The sequence below is a fragment of the Salvelinus alpinus genome, chromosome 37 (assembly GCF_045679555.1).
Source record: "Salvelinus alpinus chromosome 37, SLU_Salpinus.1, whole genome shotgun sequence".
Classification (NCBI taxonomy): Eukaryota; Metazoa; Chordata; class Actinopteri; order Salmoniformes; family Salmonidae; genus Salvelinus; species Salvelinus alpinus.
Window position 1 is genome coordinate 10082229 of NC_092122.1, and position 17873 is coordinate 10100101.

At 44.1% G+C, this 17873-nt stretch overlaps 1 protein-coding gene across 3 annotated transcripts; it reads left to right on the forward strand.

The window, feature by feature from the left end:
- The first annotated feature begins 3052 nt into the window (after nt 1-3052).
- On the forward strand, nt 3053-17244 carry LOC139565932 (plexin-C1-like). Of its 3 annotated transcripts, XM_071386636.1 has the most exons (16): nt 3057-4359; nt 4482-4622; nt 5164-5298; nt 5388-5497; nt 6189-6469; nt 6563-6665; nt 6905-6992; nt 7179-7217; nt 8108-8241; nt 9572-9748; nt 12418-12520; nt 12705-12884; nt 12954-13124; nt 13238-13334; nt 13551-13622; nt 16815-17244. In XM_071386636.1, exons 1-15 carry the CDS (start codon nt 3391-3393, stop codon nt 13616-13618), a joined length of 2796 nt encoding a protein of 931 aa, XP_071242737.1. In that variant the 5' UTR covers nt 3057-3390; the 3' UTR covers nt 13619-13622; nt 16815-17244. The 3 variants fall into 3 exon arrangements, 2 of the variants coding, with proteins under 2 accessions (XP_071242736.1, XP_071242737.1); XR_011673011.1 differs by lacking the exon at nt 12418-12520 and having other exon boundaries at nt 3053-4359; XM_071386635.1 differs by having other exon boundaries at nt 3053-4359; nt 12705-13124.
- The last annotated feature ends 629 nt before the right edge of the window (nt 17245-17873 follow it).

Here is a 17873-nt window from a genome sequence, read left to right on the forward strand (position 1 = left end):
TAGAGACGCTATCATTCCTCCCCACTCAACAGTTAACTGCTTGCACTTGATTTGCCTGTAATTTATATTAATGTTTGTAGTATCCTGACTTAATATAAGACTGTATACCACTGTCATATATGTACCCTTTTTTGTTTTACCATATTATATTTTTATGTATAAAATAACATGCCTATTCTAAATCAATTGCTGTTTACATTAAAACTGTGAAACTAAGTTTCCTTTGTGATTCCCCCATTCAGGCGTCGTTTGTGCTATTTGTATATTCATGTAGCCTACATAATAGTGCATAAGGCTAATTTGAGAAATAATGTTACCATCCTTCAATGTGTGAATCATTCAGGCCATCTGAACTGTTATGTAAACATGGTACAGGATGTAAAACCTGATTTGTAGCGGGTGAAACTTGTCGACCAGAGTCATTTGACATAAGCCTTAAAGCCCAAACCGTACAAATGCCCAATCAGACACTTTCCCTTACATCCAGGTATTTGGAGTCCCTATAGGACATACAGTTGAAGTCGGAAGTTTACATATGCTTAGGTTGGAGTCATTAAAACTCGTTTTTCAACCACTCCACAAATGTCTTGTTAACAAACTATACTTTTGGAAAGTCGGTTAGGACATTACTTCGTGCATGGCACAAGTAATTTTCCCAACAATTGTTTACAGACAGATTATTTCACTTATAATTAATTGTATCACAATTCCAGGGGGTCAGAAGTTTACATACACTAAGTTGACTGTGCCTTTAAACAGCTTGGAACATTTCCGAAAATGATGTCATGGCTTTAGAAGCTTCTGATAGGCTAATTGACATAATTTGAGTCAATTGGAGGTGTACCTGTGGATGTATTTCAAGGCCTAACTTCAAACTCAGTGCCTCATGGGTGACATCATGGGAAAATCATGGGAAAATCGAAGGAAATCAGCCAAGATCTCAGAACTCAGAAATAAAATTGTAGACCTCCACAAGTTTGATTCATCCTTGGGAGCAATTTCCAAACACCTGAAGGTACCACGTTCATCTGTACAAACAATAGTACGCAAGTATAAACACCATGGGACCAAGCAGCCGTCATACCGCTCAAGAAGGAGATGCGTTCTGTCTCCTAGAGATGAACGTACTTTGGTGCGAAAAGTGCAAATCATTCCCAGAACAACAGCAAAGGACCTTGTGAAGATGATGGAGGAAGCAGGTACAAAAGTATCTATATCCACAATAAAAACAAGTCCTATATCAACAAAAGCTAAAAGGCCACTCAGCAAGGAAGAAGCCACTGCTCCAAAACCGCCATAAAAATGCCAGACTACAGTTTGCAACTGCATATGGGGACAAAGATCGTACTTTTTGGAGAAATGTCCTCTGGTCTGATGAAACAAAAATAGAACTGTTTGGCCATAATGACCATTGTTATGTTTGGAGGAAAAGGGGGGATGCTTGCAAGCCGAAGAACACCATCCCAACTGTCAAGCACGGGGGTGGCAGCATCATGTTGTGGTTGTGCCTTGCTGCATGAGGGACTGGTGCACATCACAAAATAAATGGCATCATGAGGACCGAAAACTATGTGGATATATTGAAGCAACATCTCAAGACATCAGTCAGGAAGTTAAAGCTTGGTCGCAAATGGGTCTTACAAATGGACAATGACCCCAAGCATACTTCCAAAGTTGTATCAAAATGGCTTAAGGACTACAAAGTCAAGGTATTGGAGTGGCCATCACAAAGCCCTGACCTCAATCCTATAGAAAATGTGTGGGCAGAACTGAAACAGTGTGTGCAAGCAAGGAGGCCTACAAACCTGATTCAGTTACACCAGCTCTGTCAGGAGGAATGGGCCAAAATTCACCCAACTTATTGTGGGAAGCTTGTGGAAGGCTACCTGAAACGTTTGACCCAAGTTAAACAATTTAAAGGCAATGCTACCAAATACTAATTGAGCGTATATAAACTTCTGACCCACTGGGAATGTGATGAAATAAATAAAAGTTGAAATAAATCATTCTCTCTACTATTATTCTGGCATTTCACATTCTTTAAAAAAAAGTGGTGATGCTAACTGACCTAAAACAGGGAATGTTTACTAGGATTAAAGTCAGGAATTGTGAAAAACGGAGTTTAAATGTATTTGGCTAAGGTGTATGTAAACTTCCGACTTCAACTGTACCAACTCAGTGGCCTTGAGGTTAGTGTCTGCCCAGAGATTGGGAGTTTGATCCCCAGCTGAGTCATACCATAGACACTCATAATTAAGGAGATCATTTGGGAAGGCCCTGCGATAGACTAGAGTCCTGTCTAGGGGGTGTACGTGTACATTAAGCTGCTTCACGCTACAGAAACAGGATATCCTGTTCCTATGAGCTGTTCCGGCTCGCAGAAGCCAAGGCTTGTACAAGGCTACTTACTTATAGGACCTTGTGGAGAGTTGGACCAGTGTGAGCTCTATGACCCCAATCTAGAGAGCGCTGAGAGGGATGCCATGGGCCCATTCTCAACATTGAGTCCCGTATCAAGTGATGCAGACTATGAGTGCTGATATTTTTGAGTAGCTTGATCCATACGGTTCCAGGTGGTTTAACATGAAGACAGAGAAGCATAAGAGGCCACTTGCAGTAGGCATGACCAGGGATGTTCTCTTGGTAAGTGCGTGAATTGGACCATTTTCCTGTCCTGCTAGGCATTCAAAATGTAATGAGTACTTTTGGGCATCAGGGAAAATGTATGGAGTAAAAAGTATTATTTTCTTTAGGAATGTAGTTGAGTAAAAGTTGTCAAACATAAATAAAGTACAGATACACCAAAAATGACTTCAGTTGTATTTTTACTTAATACTTTACACCACTGCATGCCAGTCTTTAGGGTAGTATTTTGTCTAGTAATGTAACACTTTCACCACCAGAATGCAGTGTAGGACCGAACAAAAAGTGCCCCCTTGGGATAGCCCATGATGACATCAAAAGAAATGCGAGGCATTCACTCTCGGTTACGTATTTGATTATTGAATCAAAGTATTTAAATCAAAATAATCATATAGGTGATGGTGATGTTGACACTGGCATTTGAATAGGCAATATAGACATTACCACAAATGCGAGTTTGGAGACGTTTTGGAAACACTCAAACAACGATGTTACTGATACATCCTCTGATGAGATTGAAAGGTAGGGAACTAGCGTTAATTTCGATATCACAGTAGAGATTTAAACACGGAAGTCGGAGTCTCAGAACATAACCGTCGGAACTAAATGTTATGACATAGTTGCAGCATCCATCCACTGTGCACTTTTACGCAATCCTCCTGTTGGCCTTCGGCACAGTATGACAGTGGCATCAGAGGCGCAGAACGGAGTTTACCATGCGCTCTCCTCTCAGGCTTGACTGACTACATGATTTACGAGATGAGGGCTGTTTTCTGGGGAGTACTCCTCGCCTGTGTGGACTGGAGTTGGGGCCAGGAGACTCACTCATTCGATGGCGACGTCCGCGACTTTGCCATTGGTGACAGCTCGGTATACGTCGTTACGGATGACCGACTCTTCCAGCTGAACCATGATTTTACCAAAGTTATAAAGAGGGATAATCCGAACGTAGTTTATCCTAACCAAGAAGTACCTCCTTCCGATGAAACGTATCCATTTAAGGTAAACATTTTACTGCCATTCATAAAAAACAAGACCTTGATCACTTGTGGAACCACAAAATGCGGCTACTGTGAAATACTGGATCTCAACGAAATCTCCAAATCTGTGCATTCGGAGGATAGTGAGGTGGGTTCATTGGACCCTGGAGATTCAACCATTGGCTTTATTGTTGATGTCGGGAAGAACTCCTACATTATGGCTGGAAGGTTGAAGAGCCGTGTGCGTAACAAGTGTGTCAATTCAGATGAGTTGCTTGTCCTACGGAATACACTAGATGGACAGAAGGGAGGAATCTTTTCTCAATCAGATGAGAGCGCGACTCCGTATATTGAGGCCAGACAAAAGGAGAAGTTTCAGTTTGTGGACGGCTTTCAGAGTAATTCACACATCTACGTGTTCTCGAACGTTCCCAAAGAGCCTCAAGTTCGACTTATTTGGTTCAAGAGCGAGAACAATAAAGCAAATACTTTGAAGTCCCTCGAAGGTGCGACACTCAAATGCTGTGGAATCATGGAGCGCCGGCGGCTCCTGTCTTCCTCTGTAATTCAAGGTTCTGGTGGGCTCCATGGGCAGGTGCTCTGGGCAGGTGTGTTCACGGCTGGTAACACAAGCGACCCCATCAACACAATGCTGGCCATCTATAACATCAGCCACTCTACAGGGCCTCAACTCAAGAACGATGACCCAGACTTCTGCTATGAAGACTGTGCAAAGGTTGGTGAGATGATAATAATTATATGTATGCTTTATAACCAACACCATAGCAAAGACGCTGTCAGTATCGTTACCCTAATTTCTTAGCAAATGTGTTGAGATTGTCTGTAACACTGTTTCAGTCATCGGGAAAAGGTACCACCCCGGAGCTGCAGCCAGAGGCAGTGGTGTTTAAATACAGCTCCATGACATCAGTGTTGGCAGTGAGACACAACTCCTGGCTGGTGTTCTTCATCGGGACAGGAGACGGACAACTCATCAAGGTCTGTGGAACACAGTTATGAGAACTCTTAAAGCACACACACACTGGCCTCAAAACACCTCTCTCGTGTCATTATTTCTCCCTTGAACACACAGATACTCATACAACAGAATTACAGCATTTTCTACCAAACGTGGCTCACATGAGGGAATTTGAGGTCTAAATTAGCCTGGAGAAACCCCAGAAGTAACCTTATTAGACACAATAGTCTCCTTCATGCAGTGTTGTCCCTGGAAAACTTTAATAATCCAGCCAAATCCCCTGCATGTTTCTAACAGAAATATCACAGCCATGCAGTACACTCTAACAAACCAGACAGGGGTTTGGTCACCACTACACATCAGTGATTGTTAGTCTATCATGTATCATCATCATCAAATTCATACTCTTGTTGACAGAGAGAAATGTGTGCAGTCAACTGACATTTACAACTGCAATATAGGTGATTTCCTCGGGCCATGTTATGTATTGTGGTTTGTTAGTGTGATATGTCACCTCTACATAGAGATGTTATTCAAGTGTCACTCTCTGTCCCATGTCAGCTTGCTGTAGACAAGGCCTACAAACCTGCCTGTCCCAGAGTGCTCTACAAGTCAGATGACGACCGCCGTGTGTTTCCCAAGATGCACCTGGATCCAGTGGACCGCAAACATGTGTACATGGCACTGAGGAACCAGGTAAGTTCTACTGTGCACAGAGATACATATTATACAGTACAACCATTCTGAAATAGGACCCAGGACATAATATTGTGTGTTTGTTGTAGTTGATGCGTGTGCCTGTGGCTCAGTGCAGTGAACACAAGAGTCTGAAGGACTGTTGGTCTGCTCAGGACCCCTTCTGTGGCTGGTGTGAGTCTGAGAACAGCAAGTCAAGGTCAGTCACAAGAACCACAACTACACACTTCTACAACTTACAGTTCAATCGAGTACAGGCTTGTTCAGTTTACGTCGTTACGGATGACCGACTCTACCAGCTGAATCATGACTTTACCAAAGTTATAGAGGGATAATCCCAACGTAGTTTATCCTAACCGTCATCGGTTATAGATACTGCCATATAAATAAATACCTGCTATGCTGATGAGTGAGAGAAAGCGATGTGAGTTATGAGTTTACTAGATGAATGAAAAGTGACGATCCATTCAGTCCAGCCTTACTGGTTATATTTTCATAACCACAATACAGGGAGATGTCTTCATTATATCTTGTCTTATTCTTCTAAAATGTACTTTTTTGATCATTTTATGAAAATTAACAGTCGCAGTCGTTTCAATGTAATTAAGTGAGGACAGTTGCCTGGTTTGTTTGTGTTAATGTCATACCCCAGGGTTTCATATGATCTCACCACATACTATCTGTGGTTTTTCACACTATATGGTCTTGTTGATATATTTATTTTCTGTGGTAAAACATAGAGCTCAAAATACATTTCCTGTATCACCCACAGCTTCTTAGAATCAACTTGCCTCTATAGATGAAACTTCCTGTGAACATACTTCTATGTCCTGTTTATCTCTGTCACCCTAAACCTGCTCATCCTCACCCCTTTATGTGATGTGTTCTAGATGTTCGTTTCAGGATGACTGCCTTCAGCCTTCAGCCTGGATCTCCATCTCTGAGGACTCCCAACAACAGAACATGGTCTCTTACCAGGTGGAGAAGAGCAGCAGTGGAGAGAAGATCACACTCACTGTCAAGGTCCACCTGAATGTGCATGGGACAGGAAGTCTCACCTTTACCTGCCACTTCTTCAATACAAGAGGTGATCTGTGTGACAGGACAAGCCCCGCTCCAGCGTTGCCTCGATGCTCCTGCCTGTTCTCCAGCGACCAGCTTCCTGCTGAAGGTGAACTTTCACCTTCTAACTCTCCTGTAGATTTCTCAATGAAAATATGGAGCATCTTGCTTAGAGATTGTTTCCCTGTGTTTTTCCACATAGGTCTGGATGTCACAGTGGAGATAAGAGTGGGGAAGCAGAACCTTACTGAGAAACTGATGCTCACTAACTGTTCAGACATCACTGGACCACCTACCTCTGCCCTGTCAGTCAGAAATCCCAGATCTGTCATGCTACTCCTCAGCACCTTGATATGGCTATGTTTCAAACCTACTTGTTTAGACCTACTTCAATATTTACTATAATGACATCTTTTAAATTATGTTGGGCACTGTCTGTATGTTATAGATTTGTTAGTACACATTTTGCATGAGTAGCAGATGGTACACATGTTAATGATTAAACTCACTGTAGTTTTCTTATTTGTATCTCTGTGTCTCTCAGGTGTTCTCAGTGCATGACAGCTGGATGTAGCTGGAGTAATGATGCCTGCTCCTGGACACCCAGGTCTGCCAACTCAGACTCCATACAGGTATGACACGCACACACACGCACACACAAACTCACACGCATGCGCACGCGCGCACACACACATACACACACACAAACACACACACACACACACACCTTCTTCTTTGGGGGTGTTCATCTCACAACTTCTTCACCCATGTGTGTTCCTGTATCTTGTTCATCAACCCTCTCTCACTTCTATCCCCAGGACGTGTGCAGACTCAGCCAGTCAGGAATGAACTACTCTGTAAGTCCATCCTGCTGATCATAGCCTTTTCCTCTTCCTCAGCATCTCTCAGTGGATCTTCTGTGAGCAATGAGCCCCGTCGGGTCTTTTTAAAAATGGCGGGTGGGGAAGCGAAACTAATGCGTGATAGTGAGAAAGAGAGATGTTGTGCGGAATGGGGTGAGTTTACGTTAGCTGTGTGTGTTTGGTGGTGAAGGAAGTGTTTGCTCCTCATAGGGTTTGGTGCTTGTTAAAGTTTCATAAAGTTAATTTGGCCTTATCAAATCTCTCTCTCTCTCTCTCTCTCTCTCTCTCTCGCTCGCTCTCTCTTGAAAGCTAAGACTGAGGACAAAATGAAGAACCTCAAATGGGTGTCTGCAAATGCCAAGATACTATATTCAGTTATACAGAGCAATATTCATAGATCTGGGCATTTTTTGTAGTTTCGCATTCCTACATTTAGATCACTCGTAAAATAGAGATTTTATCTCAACCAGAATAACATGGACCAAAAAGGTTATATATAGTAAGAAGATGTTTGTGAATAGAGCCTTTGTCTCTGAGTCAAATCATCATACCTCTTACAGTGGGGATCATGGATCACATGACTGTACCCCAGGGCAGTAGTAGTGGATGGTACTATAATTACTGATAGTCCTGAATGAATCGTGAATAATGATGAGTGAGAAAGTTACAGATGCACAAATATCATACCCCCAAGACATGCTAACCTTCCATCATTACAATAAAAGGGGAGGTTAGCATTTTTTGAGGGTATGATATTTATGCCTCTAATTTTGTCACTCATCATTATTTACCAAAATTAAAGAGCAAGCCTACAGCCACAAACACATATTTAGTTTCACTTGTCTTTATCAGAAATATTGTCTGTGTCTGTGTGTGTTTGTCAGGAGCCAGTGATCGTCTCCATAGTGCCCAGTGTCCTGTCCTTCCATGGGAGAAACCACGCCCTGATGACTGGGAAGAACCTCCATCACGTGACTAGGGTTCGCATCCAAGGGCACATGGACTGCAGTCTCAAGGAGTGAGTCAAAGTGGACAATCGGTTGAATATGATTTGTTTTCTAACATATGCAGACAATTTTTTGAGATAACTAAAACGTGGATTATTTCAATCAATTATTGAAATCAATTATTTCATCAGATTACACTCATAGGACATCATGTTACACAATACATGTATGTTTTGTTCGACAATGGGCATATTTATATCCACAAATCTCGGTTTACATTGGCGCCATGTTCAGAAATGCCTCCAAAATATCCAGAGAAATTGCAGAGAGCCACGTCAAATAACAGAAATACTCATCATAAACTTTGATACACTTGATACAAGATACACTTGTTCTTAATGCAACCGCTGTGTCAGATTTTTTTTTTACTTTACGGAAAAAGCACACCATGCAATAATCTGAGATGGCGCTCAGATATAACAACATTTCTCCGCCATGTTGGAGTCAACAGAAATATGAAATTACATCATAAATATTCCCTTACCTTTGACGATCTTCATCAGAATGCACTCCCAGGAATCCTAGTTCCACAATAAATCATTGTTTTGTTCGATAATGTCCATTACTTATGTCCAAGTAGCTACTTTTGCTAGCATGTTTAGTACACATGTCCAAACGCTCGCGCAGATCCAGGCGAACGTCGGACGAAAACTTCAAAAAGTTATATTACAAGTTGAATTAACTTGTCAAACTAAGTAGAGAATCAATCCTCAGGATGTTGTTATCATAAATATTAAATAACGTTCCAACCGGAGAATTCCTTTGTATCTACAGAAATAATGGAACGCAAGGCGATATCATTTGGAATGCGCGTGACCAAGAACTGGCACTCTGCCAGACCACTGACTGAAACAGTTCCCATCCGGCCCCACATCACAGTAGAGGCTTCATTCAACGTTTTACAGACTGTTGACATCTAGTGGAAGGCGTAGGAAGTGCAAACAGATCCATATCTTACTGGGATTTGAATAGGCGATGAGTTGAAAATCAACCAGCCTCAGAATTCTCACTTCCTGTTTGGATTTATTCTCAGGTTTTTGCCTGCCATATGAGTTATGTTATACTCACAGACATCATTCAAACAGTTTTATAAACTTCAGAGTGTTTTCTATCCAATAGTAATAATAATATGCATATATTAGCATCTGGGACAGAGTAGGAGGCAGTTCACTCTGGGCACGCTATTCATCCAAAAGTGAAAATGCTGCCCCCTATCACAAAGAAGTTTTAAACAATGGTTTAGATTTTTCACTGGTGCTCACTTTTTGCATGAAAGCCCAATGCCTTATGTTTTGGTAAAGTGTGTGTCTAACCTATGTAGTGTGTGTGTCACATGATCAGGTCTCCAGTGTGGAACCACACTGGGTCCAGTCTGACGTTCCACATCCCCAGTGGAGACAAAGGTTCTGTCAGTGTGTGTGCCGTGCTGCCAGACGGTCGCTGTCTGGGCAAGGCAACTGTCACCTATGGGTCCTCACCATCCTGCACTGGGCTAACACCAAGCACTACCTGGGCTAGGTAAAAACACACACACACACACACGTCTACCTGTTCAAGCCCAAACATCAAATTGCATTTCTATAGCAATTCACACAAGTATAAGATCCAACAACATGGGTTCACCTTTGGAACGAGCTATACAGAGGTGCCTTTAACTATTTTCTAAAAATGGCTACTGGCTATGGTGTTGTCTGATGGGGAATGAAAGTGGGCTTGGCAAGCAATTTTTTTACATATTTTATTTGTTGTATAAAAAAAGTACAACTTTTGCCATGAAGCATCTTTGTTTTCCACTGGCTTATTCAAATAATGTGGTTTAGACATGACTACAATTCACATCAGCACGCTAGGTGTGACTGTCACGTTCGTCATTCGGAGTCGCCGTTGATCCTCCTTCGCTGCCTCTGCCTGCTTCCATGGCAGGGTCTTGTCCCCTGCCATAACATCCTCCCATGTCCATGATGTCCTCCACTCACTTTTCTCCCGGGCCCAGGATCCCTGCTCCTCCTGGCCACGCTGCGGGGATCTTCTGTCACGAGCGTCATAATGAGTAGACCAAGGCGCAGCGTGCGTAGAGTTCCACATCTTTTAATTAATAGAAACTCACCAAACAAAACAAATAAGCACAAATGAAACGTGAAGCTACTGGTGTGCACACAGGCAACTATCTGTAGACAAGATCCCACAAAGCACAATGAGGAAATGGCTGCCTAAATATGATCCCCAATCAGAGACAACAATAAACAGCTGTCTCTGATTGGGAACCATACCAGGCCAACATAAACCATTAATCACCTAGATGACCCACCCTAGTCACTATCACGCCCCAACCAACATAGAATAAACAGCTCTCTATGGTCAGGGCGTGACAGTACCCCCCCAAAGGAGTGGACTCCGACCGCAAAACCTGACTCAATAGGGGAGGGTCCGGGTGGGCATCTACCGTCGGGGGGCGGCTCCGGTGCGGGGCGAAGTACCCACTCCGCTCGCAGATACGACGTCTTCCTCCATGGCGGCTCTGGTGCGGGGATCGTCGCAGGAGGAACCGGACCGAAGATCGTCGCAGGAGGCTCTGGACTGAGAACCCCTGCTGAAGGCTCCGGACCGCCGACCGTCGCTGGGGGCTCCGGACTGCCGCTGGAGGCTCCGGACCGCCGCTGAGGGCTCCGGACCGCCGACCGTCGCTGGAGGCTCTGGACCACGGACCGTGGCTGGAGGCTCCGGACCGCGGACCGTCTCTGGAGGTTCCGGACCGCGGACCGTCTCTGGAGGTTCCGGACCGCGGACCGTCTCAGGAGGTTCCGGACCCGTCGTCAGAGGTTCCGGACTGTGAAACGTCGCCGTATGCTCCGTACTGGGAACTGTCGCTGGAAACTCCGTACTGGGAACTGTCCCCGGAAGCTCCGGACTGGGAACTGTCGCCGGAAGCTCTGGACTGTGGAGGCGCACTGGAGGCCTGATGCGTGGTGCCGGCATTGGTGGTACCGGGCTGATGACACGCACCTCAGGGCGAGTGCGGGGAAGAGGCACAGGACGTACTGGACTGTGGAGGCGCACTGGAGACACAGTACGTATGGCCAGCGCAGGATATACTGGGCAGTGGAGGCGCACTGGAGGTCTGGAGCGTAGAGCTGGCACACGTCCTGGCTGGATGCTCACTTTAGCCCGGCAAGTGCGGGGCGCTGGCACAGGACGCACTGGGCTGTGAAGGCGCACTGGAGACACAGTGCGTAGAGCCGACGCAGGATATACTGGACCGTGGAGACGCACTGGAGGTCTGGAGCGTAGAGCTGGCACAACGTGTCCTGGCTGGATGCTCACTTTCGCACGGCAAGTGCGAGGAGCTGGCACAGAACGTACCGGGCTGTGGATGCGCACTGGAGACACATTGCGTATCTCCGCAAAACATGGTGCCTGACTGGTCCCACGCTCCTCACGGCGACTGTCTTGCTCCAGACACCAAACCATCCACTCTACCTCATCACTCCCCTCAACCATCTCACAATACTCCTCGCTCAGTCTATCCCAATACTCCTCTTCGCTCTCAAACTCGCCCCTCGGCTTCGCCGACCAACCCGTGTGCCAACCCCCCAAAAAATTGGGGGGCTGCCTCTCGGGCTTCCGTCGTGGTCGTGAACTTCGGAGTCGCCGTTGATCCTCCTTCGCTGCCTCTGCCTGCTTCCATGGCAGGGTCTTGTCCCCTGCCATAACTTCCTCCCATGTCCATGATGTCCTCCACTCACTTTTCTCCCGGGCCCAGGATCCCTGCTCCTCCTGGCCACGCTGCGGGGATCTTCTGTCACGAGCGTCATAATGAGTAGACCAAGGCGCAGCGTGCGTAGAGTTCCACATCTTTTAATTAATAGAAACTCACCAAACAAAACAAATAAGCACAAACGAAACGTGAAGCTACTGGTGTGCACACAGGCAACTATCTGTAGACAAGATCCCACAAAGCACAATGAGGAAATGGCTGCCTAAATATGATCCCCAATCAGAGACAACGATAAACAGCTGTCTCTGATTGGGAACCATACCAGGCCAACATTAACCATTAATCACCTAGATGACCCACCCTAGTCACTATCACGCCCCAACCAACAGAGAATAAACAGCTCTCTATGGTCAGGGCTTGACAGTGACCAACAACCCTCCTCTGATTGGTTGATTTCGTATGTGTCCTGCAGTGGGAAGAGGAAGATCAAGGTCCAAGGGTTCCATCTGGAGTTTGTGGAGGGGGTTGTTCATGACCACACCCCTCAGACCATCCAATCCAACTACAGCTCTGGGGTAGACATCTTAGCACACTGATTTTAATTGATTTCTTGACTAAGCATCATGTCTTCACCCACTCTCACGTAACCAGTCAGTAACCTAATATGAGCATGCACACCTCACCTTCACACAACACAGAAATCAGTCATGGGGGGATCAATATCTGAGGTATTCTAATTCATGTTGTTGGTGTTTTTAGACTCTGTGGTACCACACACCTCCCTTTGAACACATTAACCAGCCAGTCACGTCCACTGTGTTTCTGAGAGTGGCCAATCAGACACTGGCCTGCTCATCACAGCTCACCTACCATCCCGACCCAGAATTCACCAGCTACACCGCAATCAAGACAGGAAACGACCTGCATGTCACCATTGAGGTATACACATGTGCACGCATGCATGCACCCATACCTACACACATACATGCTCTCTCTCTTTTATTTCAGAAAAGGGCTGACAAGTTGAACATCGCCACAGAAGAGATCTCAGTGTTGGTTGTTCAGGAGGAGAACCAGGATGTAGAGTGTGCCATGGACACCATTGAGACGAGGAATGGGACTGACTCTGTCATCTGTGAGATAAAGAACACTCCCAGCGCCAACATCAAGTCAGTGAAGGTAAAAATCTTATTCAGATGAAACCTCAACCCACCATTTTATTTGTTTCGCTGGAACACTGTCCTTGGAAATGGTGAACAATAATCATGTATTATGTTGTCTTTGTTCATCAGATAAGAGTTGGCAATGTCACAATAAACCTTGATTCAACACACACTCAACTGCTAAGACTCTTTCTGCTTATATCCATCATCATTATAGTCATCGTTGGTAAGTATTCCTTACTTCAGCTTCATTCTCGTGGTTTTCTGTAGCTTTTAAATGTGGTTACTTATGTCAGATGTACTATTGAGTAAGGCTCCTAGTTTTAGGTGTGTTGTGATGTCCTCGGCACTAACTTCACGCGCCTCCTTCGCCACTCACCACACCTGTACCCACTGCTGATTAGCACCACTGCACTATTTAAGCCACGGTTTTACCCTCCAGTATTCCTTATCCTGCTGGGGATTGCAATGGCCAAACTTATTATTCATTTCCGTGATCTGCGTCACTGACTACGTGAGTACATTTTATTTATTGGAGAATATGTAATAATGTTTATATTTAAGATCTGTTGAGTTTGTCAAAGTTTGTGTGCTGTTGTCATTTTCCTTAGTACATTTTCCCTTCGTTTTGGTTGTGTTAACGATTATTTTGTGAAATGAATGGTAAATAAAGTACTGTGTTATGTTGCAGTCACTTTTATTGTAAATATGAGTAGAATATGTTTCTAAACACTTCTACATTGTGGATGCTACCATGATCACGGATAATCCTGAATGAATCGTGAATAATGATGAGGGAGATAGTTAGACGCACAATTACACTGCATGACCAAAAGTATGTTGACACCTGCTGGTCGAACATCTCATTCTAAAATCATGGGCATTAATATGGAGTTGGTCCCCCCTTTGCTGCTATAACAGCCTCCACTCTTCTGGGAAGGCTTTTCACTAGATGTTGGAACATTGCTGTGGGGACGTGCTTCCATTCAGCCACAAGAGCATTGGTGAGGTCGGGCACTGATGTTGGGCGATTAGGTCTGGCTCGCAGCCGGCGTTCCAATTCATTCCAAAGGTGTTCGATGGGGTTGAGGTCAGGGCTCTGTGCAGGCCAGTCAAGTTCTTTCACACCGATCTCAACAAACCATTTCTGTATGGATCTCGCTTTGTGCATGGGGGCATTGTCATTCTGAAACAAGAAAGGGCCTTCCCCAAACGGTTGCCACAAAGTTGGAAGCACAGAATTGTTTAGAATGTCATTGTATGCTGTAGCGTTAAGATAAGGGGCCGAGCCATAACCATGAAAAACAGCTCCTGGACATTACTCATCCTCCACCAAACTTTACAGTTGGCGCTATGAACTCTGGCAGGTAGCGTTCTTCTGGCATCTGCCAAACCTAAATTCGTCTGTCGGACTTCCAGATGGTGAAGCGTGATTCATCACTCCAGAGAACGCCTTTCCACTGCTCCAGAGTCCAATGGCGGCGACATTTACACCACTCCAGCCAACGCTTGGCTTTGCCCATGGTGATCTTAGGCTTGTGTCTGGCTGCCAGGCCATGGAAACCCATTTCATGAAGCTCCCAACGAACAGTTCTTGTGCTGATGTTGCTTCCAGAGGCAGTTTGGAACTCGGTAGTGAGTGTTGCAACTGAGGACAGACTATTTTTATGCGCTTCAGCACTCGTCGGTCCCGTTCTGTGAGCTTGTGTGGCCTAGGACTTCACGGCGGAGACGTTGTTGCTCCTAGACGTTTCCACTTCACAATAACAGCACTTACAGTTGACCGGGGCAGCTCTAGCAGGGCAGAAATCTGACGAACTGACTTGTTGGAAACGTGGCATCCTATGACAATGCCACGTTGAAAGTCAATGAGCTCTTCACTAAAGTCTTTCTACTGCCAATGTTTGTGGTTACATGGCTGTGTGCTCGAGTTTATACACATGTTAGCAACAGGTGTGGCTGAAACAGCCAAATCCACTAACTTGAAGGGGTGTCCACATACTTTGTGTATATATAGTGTGTCATACCCCCAAGACTTGCTAACCTCTCACCATTACAATAACAGGGGATGACAAAATATTTTGGGGGGTAAGATTTTTGTGCGTCTAACTTTCTCACTCATAATTATTCATTATTCATTCAGGATTATGGTAGCATCTACATTCATGTAGAAGTGTGCTTGATGCAGTCATTGCGTGCTATGAATATGGGAACAAATACTTACATTTTTACTACTTTAATACACATATACAATGCATTTGGAAAGTATTCAGACCCCTTGATTTTTTCCACATTTTGTTACGTTACAGCCTTATTCTAAAATTGCTTAAATAAAAATGTTTCCTCATCAATCTACACACAATACCCCATGATGACAAAGGGATAACAGGTTTTACAAATTTATTACAAATAAAAATATACCTTATTTATATAACTATTCAGACCCTTTGCTATGAGACTCGAAATTGAGCTCAGGTGCATCCTGTTTCCATTGGTCATCCTTGAGATGATTGGAGTCCACCTGTGGTAAATTCAATTGATTGGACATGATTTGGAAAGGCACACACCTGTCTATATAATGTCACACAGTTGACAGTGCATGTCAGAGCAAAAACCAAGCCATGAGGTCGAAGGAATTGTCCGTTGAGCTCCGAGACAGGATTGTGTCGAGGCACAGATCTGAGAAAGGGTGCCAAAAAAGGTCTGCAACATTGAAGGTCTCCAAGAACACAGTGGCCTCATCATTCTTAAATGGAAGAAGTTTGGAACCACCAAGACTCTTCCCAGAGCTGGCCGCTTGGCCAAACTGAGCAATCGGGGGAGAACGGCCTTGGTCAAGGAGGTGACTAAGAACCCGATGGTCACTCTGACAGAGCTCTAGAGTTCCTCTGTGGAGATGGGAGAACCTTCCAGAAGCACAACCATCTCTGCAGCACTCCATCAATCAGGCCTTTATGGTAGTGGCCAGACGGAAGCCACTCCTCAGAAAAAGGCACATGATAGCCCGCTTGGAGTTTGCCAAAAGGCACCCAAAGGACTCAGACCATGACAAACAAGATTATCTGGTCTGATGAAACTAAGATTGAATGTCTGGAGGAAGTTTGGGACCATCCCTACAGTGAAGCATGGTGGTGGCAGCATCATGCTGTGGGGATGTTTTTCAGCGGCAGGGACTGGGAGACTCGTAAGGATCGAGGGAAAGATGAACAGAGCAAAGTACAGAGAGGTCCTTGATGAAAACCTTCTATAGAGCACTCAGGACCTCAGACTGGGGCGAAGGTTCACCTTCCAACAGGACAACGACCCTAAGTACACAGCCAAGATAATGTTTTTGCTTTGTCATTATGGGGTTTTGTGTGTAGATTGATGGGAGGGGGAAACAATTTAATCCATTTTACAATAAGGCTGTAACGTAACAATGTGTAAATGTCAAGGGGTCTGAATACTTCCCGAATGCACCGTAAGTGAATTTTCCCAATACCTAAAATGGGGGGGACTATTCACAAAAAGTGCTGTAATGTCTAAACAGTTCACCCAATCTGGATGGAAATAACCTCAAAATATAGCTGTTAGTCTACACTTTAACCACATAGTCATTGTTTGCTTCACTGTCCCAATAATTACTGAGGGCACTGTATATTCTTACTTTGTTTTGTTAATTATTTTCAGTTTATTCTCCCTTTTGCTTGATTTAATCTGCTATTAGGTCTGGAAGGAACCTGCATTATCTGAGGTCAACATAGACTGTCCTTTGAGTCTTTGCAAGTTTGTTGGCAAGGTGGTTGACCTTACTCCAGTGTAAGTCGCCTTCTCCTCCATCATTATTTTTGGAACAAAGATGTCTTACATTTTTGGAAATTGGATAAAATACAATGTACCTCTTCTAAATTCTACAAAATGTCAGCCTTTCTTTACTTGGGTAGAGACGCTATCATTCCTCCCCACTCAACAGTTAACTGCTTGCACTTGATTTGCCTGTAATTTATATTAATGTTTGTAGTATCCTGACTTAATATAAGACTGTATACCACTGTCATATATGTACCCTTTTTTGTTTTACCATATTATATTTTTATGTATAAAATAACATGCCTATTCTAAATCAATTGCTGTTTACATTAAAACTGTGAAACTAAGTTTCCTTTGTGATTTCCCCATTCAGGTGTGGTTTGTGCTATTTGTATATTCATGTAGCCTACATAATAGTGCATAAGGCTAATTTGAGAAATAATGTTACCATCCTTCAATGTGTGAATCAATCAGGCCATCTGAACTGTTATGTAAACATGGTACAGGATGTAAAACCTGATTTGTAGCGGGTGAAACTTGTCGACCAGAGTCATTTGACATAAGCCTTAAAGCCCAAACTGTACAAATTCCCAATCAGACACTTTCCCTTACATCCAGGTATTTGGAGTCCCTATAGGACATACAGTTGAAGTCGGAAGTTTACATATGCTTAGGTTGGAGTCATTAAAACTCGTTTTTCAACCACTCCACAAATGTCTTGTTAACAAACTATACTTTTGGAAAGTCGGTTAGGACATTACTTCGTGCATGGCACAAGTAATTTTTCCAACAATTGTTTACAGACAGATTATTTCACTTATAATTAATTGTATCACAATTCCAGGGGGTCAGAAGTTTACATACACTAAGTTGACTGTGCCTTTAAACAGCTTGGAACATTTCCGAAAATTATGTCATGGCTTTAGAAGCTTCTGATAGGCTAATTGACATAATTCGAGTCAATTGGAGGTGTACC

What these genes read in the sequence shown, in the direction of transcription:
- LOC139565932 (XM_071386635.1), top strand. Translation starts at nt 3,391, where the DNA reads ATGATTTACGAGATGAGGGCTGTTTTCTGGGGAGTACTCCTCGCCTGT. An exon ending in GCTATGAAGACTGTGCAAAG is followed by an intron (nt 4,360 to 4,481) that starts GTTGGTGAGATG and finishes ACACTGTTTCAG; the next exon opens with TCATCGGGAAAAGGTACCAC. An exon ending in TCTGAGAACAGCAAGTCAAG is followed by an intron (nt 5,498 to 6,188) that starts GTCAGTCACAAG and finishes GATGTGTTCTAG; the next exon opens with ATGTTCGTTTCAGGATGACT.